This window comes from Orycteropus afer, unplaced genomic scaffold, assembly GCF_000298275.1.
Source record: "Orycteropus afer afer isolate SDZICR_OR568_19922 unplaced genomic scaffold, OryAfe1.0 scaffold00214, whole genome shotgun sequence".
NCBI classification, from domain to species: domain Eukaryota; kingdom Metazoa; phylum Chordata; class Mammalia; order Tubulidentata; family Orycteropodidae; genus Orycteropus; species Orycteropus afer.
Genome location: NW_006921801.1, coordinates 2,463,699 through 2,471,200, shown reverse-complemented (window position 1 = coordinate 2,471,200; position 7,502 = coordinate 2,463,699). Strand labels below are relative to the sequence as shown.

General features: G+C 47.8%; 1 protein-coding gene across 1 annotated transcript; it reads left to right on the top strand.

Annotated features, from left to right (window-relative positions):
* Positions 1–572: 572 nt before the first annotated feature.
* Positions 573–2,729, top strand: BMP4 (bone morphogenetic protein 4). Its single transcript, XM_007948344.2, has 2 exons — positions 573–945; positions 1,873–2,729. Exons 1-2 carry the CDS (start codon positions 573–575, stop codon positions 2,727–2,729), a joined length of 1,230 nt encoding a protein of 409 aa, XP_007946535.1.
* The last annotated feature ends 4,773 nt before the right edge of the window (positions 2,730–7,502 follow it).

Here is a 7,502-nt window from a genome sequence, read left to right as displayed (position 1 = left end):
CAGACCACCTCCTTGGCCTCTGGACCCTGCCACCCTATGTCACCGCCCTGTTTCTCCGCTCTCCCTTCTTCTCTGAACCAGCTGGAAGTTGTGGAAGTTGGGCTCCGAGGGCGGAGAAAGAAGGGGGGGTGTGTGGAGGAAGAGGGGGAAAGGCTGAAGGTCTGAAGTGGAGAGCGATGGCATGTTAATTCACCCTCCCCCATCCTCTTCTACCCCCTCAATGTTAACTGTTTATCCTTGGAGAAGCGAAGCTGAGATCATGGCTTCGATAGCAGTTGGGACAAAAAAAGATTAACAGGATGGAGGCTATCTGATTTGGGGTTATTTGACTGTAAACAAGTTAGACCAAGTAATTACAGGGCAATTCCTACTTTCAGGCCGTGCATGGGTGCAGCTGGTGGTAAGGGGAGGGGGTGTGAGGGAGAAGACACAAACTTGATCTTTCTGACCTGTTTTACCTCTTGACCCCCTATTTCTAGACCTATATGCGTATGCAGAGACATCTCTGTTTCTCTCTATTTATTGGTGTTTATTCTTTAACCTTCCACCCCTCCCCCCTCCCCAGAGACACCATGATTCCTGGTAACCGAATGCTGATGGTCGTTTTATTATGCCAAGTCCTGCTAGGAGGCTCGAGCCATGCTAGTTTGATACCTGAGACGGGGAAGAAAAAAGTCGCCGAGATTCAGGGCCACGCGGGAGGACGCCGCTCAGGGCAGAGCCATGAGCTCCTGCGGGACTTCGAGGCGACGCTTCTGCAGATGTTCGGGCTGCGCCGCAGGCCGCAGCCAAGCAAGAGCACGGTCATCCCCGATTACATGCGGGATCTTTACCGGCTCCAGGCTGGGGAGGAGGAGGAGGAAGAGCAGACCCACAGCATCGGTCTGGAGTATCCAGAGCGCCCCGCCAGCCGGGCCAACACCGTGAGGAGCTTCCACCACGAAGGTCAGTCCCTGCCCAGGGTCCAGGCAAGGGCTAGAAGGGCATTGCAGAAATGCCGGAGGAGGCGACTCCCTGTTACATTAAACCCCCAATCCGAAGGCTGGGAAAGAGAGCTACTTAGCCTCAATGACTTTCTAGAACTGCTACTGAACTTAGTTTCTGGAGACAGAGGGGGATGGGCACTCAGACTTGGTGTAGCCCCAGCGGTGTGTTTTTGCTATATCAAAGCCTTTTTCTGCCAGGTTTTCTGCCCATTTTTTTCAAAGCACCTACTGAATTTAATATTACAGCTGTGTGTTTGTCAGGTTTATTCAATAGGGGCCTTGTAATCTGATCTGAATGTTTCCTAGCGGATGTTTCTTTTCCAAAGTAAATCTGAGTTATTAATCCACCAGCATCATTACTGTGTTGGAATTTATTTTCCCCTCTGTAACATGATCAACAAGGCATGCTCTGTGTTTTCAAGATCGCTGGGGAAATGTTTAGCAACATACTCCAAAGGGGAAGAAGAGGGAGAGGGTGGCTGTGTGCATGTGTCCTCCTGCCTCTGCTCTGTTGGCCCTTCTTTTTCTTTACAACCACTTGTAAAGAACACTGTACACAAAGCCAAGAGGTTTTTAAAAGGGGAATCTGATGGTGGTGGAGTAAGAAGTTGACACATGGAAATTATTAGACATAAAGGAGATTAGGAGATACTCTCTGCCTTTGGTGCTTGCCTAATGCTAGTTGAGTTTTTCTGGTTTGCTACCTGCTTCATTTATCTGCTCCTTCAAATGAAAAGGTATAGTTATTTCCTCAAAATAAGCTTCCACTATCTAAGCATAATTCATCATTCATCATCCAACTCTTAGCTATTTCTTGACTTTTCCATCTTTGCAAAAAAAGTTCATGTGCTTTTTTTTTCTTTTGCTTTCCCCCAACTGTGGCTAGAACATCTGGAGAACATCCCAGGGACCAGCGAAAACTCTGCTTTTCGTTTTCTCTTTAACCTCAGCAGCATCCCAGAGAACGAGGTGATCTCTTCCGCAGAGCTTCGGCTCTTCCGGGAGCAGGTGGACCAGGGCCCTGACTGGGAGCAGGGCTTCCACCGTATAAACATTTATGAGGTTATGAAGCCCCCGGCAGAAGTGGTGCCTGGGCACCTCATCACACGACTACTGGACACGAGACTGGTCCACCACAATGTGACACGGTGGGAAACTTTTGACGTGAGCCCTGCGGTCCTTCGCTGGACCCAGGAGAAGCAGCCGAACTATGGGCTGGCCATTGAGGTGACTCACCTCCATCAGACACGGACCCACCAGGGCCAGCATGTCAGGATTAGCCGATCGTTACCTCAAGGGAGTGGGAATTGGGCCCAACTCCGGCCCCTCCTAGTCACCTTTGGCCATGATGGCCGGGGCCATGCCTTGACCCGTCGCCGGAGGGCCAAGCGTAGCCCTAAGCATCACCCACAGCGGGCCCGGAAGAAGAATAAGAACTGCCGGCGCCACTCACTTTATGTGGACTTCAGTGATGTGGGCTGGAATGACTGGATTGTGGCCCCACCAGGCTACCAAGCCTTCTACTGCCATGGGGACTGCCCCTTTCCACTGGCTGACCACCTCAACTCAACCAACCATGCCATTGTGCAGACCCTGGTCAACTCTGTCAATTCCAGTATCCCCAAAGCCTGTTGTGTGCCCACGGAATTGAGTGCCATCTCCATGCTGTACCTGGATGAGTATGACAAGGTGGTACTGAAGAATTATCAGGAGATGGTGGTAGAGGGATGTGGGTGCCGCTGAGATGAGGCAGTTCATGGAGACACACACACACACACACATTCCCATCCACTGACCCACACACTACTCAGACTGCTTCCTTATAGCTGGACTTTTATCTTAAAAAAAAAAAAAGAAAAAAAAAACTAAACATTCACCTTGACCTTATTTATGACTTTACGTGCAAATGTTTTGACCATATTGATCATATATTTTGACAAAATATATTTATAACTACGTATTAAAAGAAAAAAATAAAATGAGTCATTATTTTAAAGGTAAACTATGTTCTTTTTCTCTTCAGTTTCTTCTCTTTTCCTTCTGTCTCATCTCTTTTGAATGAGATTTTATTTTGTTGAGGTGGGGTTGGGGGCTGGGTGGAAGTCAGAGGGTGGTAACTGGAGGTGGTTAAGTTGGAGGAACAGGAAGTAAACTGATGGCACAGAGAGACGGTAATTGCCAGGGAGGAATTGTTTTCCATTTCTATTTAATGTTAACAAGGACGCAGCATCCTCTCCCATCTGGATGACACATGCCTTGGAGAAACAGTGGGATGAAAGGAGTAGGTCAGATTAAAGACTCAGTTTTGGGCTCCTTGTACATTCTTTGTTTTTGCTCACCTGTTAGAGGTCTGTGGTAGCCAAGTGTGATGGAGAAATGTCCCAACTCAAGGAAATGCTTTCCACCTCTGCCTTTATGATACCTCAGGATGTCTCTAGTCATTAAGGCACTAAAGTCATAATTTCAAACCAGAACTAATTTATACACTCATACGTGTGTCTATACATAATTTTTTTAAAAATGAGTTTTGTTTTTTAAGTGGATTTTACTCAGTAAGACAAATAATGTACTCTACCTTCAAAAACTCTTGTATTAACATATCACATAAGAAAATTCTTCTCTAGCTTTTCTTTTTCCCTTGTGCACTGTTACCCACCTGAAAGCCTTCATCAGGTTCAAAATTCCAACAGATTGAGCTGGGTATTGGTGGTGGGGTAGCAAGGAGCTGGCTATTGGGTTAGAATTTCCAACTATGTACTGTAAAACTTCCACTGTCTCTTGAGGCGAACGGCAACTCCCCTTGCTTCTCTAAGTTGCACTCTGCCAGCCCCCAGGCTTCCCTGGAGCTGGGCAGACAGTGATACACCTGATGTTCTTCATGGAGTAAGCTCCACTTTTGGCCAAAGTGAAAAAGGATGATGCCGATATGCTCGAGTGTCTCTCTCAGCTAAGGGCTGCTAGTAAGGCAGAGAAGTGACTTTCTGGAATGAGATGAATATAGAGTTTGAGAGGACAAGAGGAAGAGGCTTTTGCTTTTTCTTACCCACCACCAGCAACCAAATTAAGCCCTGGAATGTTAGTGTCTCAGGCTCATTACTTTTGGGTGCATTTTTTCCACCTGTGTAAGTTTGTGTGGGTTTAGGGCAAAAGCAGTGTCTTTATATAGTCTGTGTGGGGACAGCTGACAGGAGTATATTTCTCTGATATGAAGGTGTAGACCTAAGTAGTGGTGGTGGTAGTGGGGTGTGTGTGTGCGCGCTCCCGAAGAGCATGAAGTACCCATTCCTGACATTTGTTTTTGTGTGTGTGATGTGTGTACATACCCTGCGTTTGTGTATACACATTCTTGCATGTGCTGCTGGGGGTGGAGTGGGGAAGGAGTGGGTGAAGCAAGATTCATTTTTGTTTTTAATTACTGAAGTCCTACAATCCTCCAAAAGGAGCAGCTTAGTGGAAACCAATAAAAATAGAAGTGGGGAGGTTGCCAAAGCCCCAGCTCCCTGGAGAGCGCAGGTGGAGAGAGGAGATCAGAGCCCCAGGCAAAGGCAGCAAGACTCCACAGTTCTCCAAAACTCCCTGCAAAGAGGGTTCCTTCCCGCTCCCCCCAGCCCCCCAGGTCGCTGCCCCTTTGATTAATGGTATGGAGCTCGAATAAATCATTTAGGGGAAGCCCATTATGGATTCCCCTCAGGCGGCCTCATTTTGTTTTGCCCGATTTCCAGCAACTTCCTGAAATGTCCATGTCATTGAAAGGGAACCCGAAGATCTGCAGCACTTGGAGGAATTACACAGCGAGGGCCCAGATCTGCGCCCGGTGGCTGCCCGGCTCAGGTCACTTTCTAGCAACCATTCTCCCCTCCCCCTCCTTCTACTGGCTTATTTTCAGGAATGGATAATGTTGTTTATTTGTTCAGCCAAATATTTGGTCTGGGGAATTTACCGTGAAATTCTGTGAATTGCATATACCTAGTTAACAGAATAGTCCTAATGTCACAAATGTTAGCATGAAAAACAACCAGCTATGGCCAACTTTTAACTCTTTAAATTCTGTTTGAAGGCACAGTCCTGAGGCCTGGGGAGACAAAAAATGGAATACTTGTGGAGATTATTTAATTTAGGCTTCAGTAGTTTCTGTTTTCACCTAATACTCAGACCAGTGCTTTATGGAAACTGTAGGTTGATTTCCAGCGCAGCTGTTGGATCAAGCCTGCTTCTCCCGCAACCCCCTTCGTATTATTATTTTTTAGAGTAGTGTTCCCATTACTTCAAGAAAGATGGGGAGGGAGAATCGCCCTTGAGGAGTTCAGCAAAGTCGTAACCACATCAGAGGAGCAGCTTCGCCGATCCTTGCCCAACCCTTAAACTGGAACCGGCTTCCTAGGAGCTTAAGAAAAAAAAAAAAAACGGGGGGGAGGAGGGTTGGGGGAGGGAGGCATCAAACATTCCCCGGCTTTCGTTGCATAATTCGCTCAGAACCTGCCAGGTGACCTGCTGACTTTGTTTTCTGTCTTGACCGTAACTTCTTTTCACTGCCCCCTTGCCGCCGGTCCGGGCCGCGCCACACTGAGAGAGCTCTGGGCAGCCGCGGCGCTAGCGGACCCCAATAATCACCCGGCCTTGGACCGCCGTCAAGATCCTGCCCGAAAGGCTCCGCCCCCGCGCGCTCCTGGAGCTCCCAGGCCCAGCGGCCTCAGGGGCACCAGGGGGCGTCCTCCCCGCCGGAGACTGCAGGGGACTGTGCACCTGGCGGCTGCGCGCGGGAGCTGCCCCGCGAACAGCCTCCCTTTAGCTCCTTCCGCAGCCAAATGCCAGATTGCGGATCCCTCCACCCGAGCTGAAGACTCTCCCAGCTCCTCGGTGCTGGTGGAGCCGAGCTCAAATGAAGCTCTGCAGACAGACGGATGTGATTAGCGCACGCTGGTCCCTGGGGTTGTGGCTCGGCATATTTAACGTGAAATAGGGTCAAATGGCTGCGAAGAATCGTGGAGTCTGGGGAGAAAGTTCACTAGGGTGCAGGGGTGTAAGAGGGGTCGAGCCCTTTGGGATCTTCTGTGGGGGGTGGAGAGCGAGAATTAGGGAACCGGGATCTTCTTTCACCGACCTTGCAGTGGGCCGCATAGTGGAGCGCCTGAATGGAGGCAAGAGCAAGCGGGACGAGTGGGGAAACAGAGCCATTTGCCCAAGGGTTGAACAAGCACACAGACCTGGAAGACGAACGGCCCTTTCTGAGTCTCCCGGGCTGCAACTGAGCCGCCACACCTACGCTTCGCAACAGTAGGGAGTGGGGGTAGGGTTTGGGCCCCTACAGATCGAGGGGGTGCGGGAGTGGACTTGGCCCGATGTCTTTGGGAAATGAGAGGCCAAGCCCATAATAGGTCCTGAGAGTACCTCAGCTGATGCTTACAGTGTTAACACTTCTCCAAAGCCGGGAACTCAAAATGGTGATCCCTAAACTGAACCTTGACTGCTAACCAGAAGGCTGGCGGTTCAAACCCACCAGCCACTCCTCCGAAGGAAGATGGGGCAATCTACTTCCGTAGTGATATCGCCTCGGAAACCCAAGGAGGGGTCGCTATGAGTCGGTCCGACTCGATGGCACATAACAACAACAACAAACTAAACCTAGAAGAAGAAAACTAATTGGAGGCCCAGGACTCCATACTGTCCTCAATGATGTTCTTGCTACAGTGCAACAAATTGCACGAAATATTCAAACGTTCTCTTTTTCAAAAGAAAAGAGTAATGTTAGCAGCTTTGGTGACCTCACATTACCTGAAAATCAGAAGGTTATTTGTATCCCTGGAGGAATTTGGGATAACTGGTCGACTGCCAAATTAGAATTCAGGCGCACCATGTGATGATATACACTAGCACGGTTCTGAAAACTATGACTAGAAATAAATTCAGAGTGTTAGAAATGCAGCCTCTGTGGAAGGGCAAGGGCCTCCTTTTCCTGCGCATCCAGCAACTATAGGCAGAATAAATAAACAGTTCAGAGTGTCCGTGCTCACCAGTGAAGGAAAGGGCCAGTATGTAGGAAGCATTCTGAATTGCTCTATCGTAAAATAAAATAAAAACCAGAAGATTTGAAAAAGAAATAAAAACTCAAGGTGTGCAACAATGTTTAGACAATATCAGAAAAAAAAAAATTTTCCCCCACTGGGGGAGTCGTTTGAAATTACCGTCCACAAGTCATTTGACTTCACATATCAACTGAAGCAAGTTCCAATTTTCTCTTTTCAAGATATTCTTTAGCACTTCAGAGTGAAACTGTAAATGCTTTTATATTATGCTGCTACTGCTTTAGAAATTACAAATTACATTATTGGTATCACAGTTTCTACACTTGTAGGAAAATATAGCACTATAGGATTCATGATGTTTACTTCAAAAATTTGAAATATGAGGAAAAGAAGACAAGATAGAACAATAATTTGCTGAGTTTTGTTACTAATGAGAATTTCTTAAGTCTAGCTTTCAGTTTTGCCATTTTGTGAAGAAAAGATTTCATTGATC

What these genes read in the sequence shown, in the direction of transcription:
- BMP4 (XM_007948344.2), top strand. Translation starts at nt 573, where the DNA reads ATGATTCCTGGTAACCGAATGCTGATGGTCGTTTTATTATGCCAAGTC. An exon ending in GAGGAGCTTCCACCACGAAG is followed by an intron (nt 946 to 1,872) that starts GTCAGTCCCTGC and finishes AACTGTGGCTAG; the next exon opens with AACATCTGGAGAACATCCCA.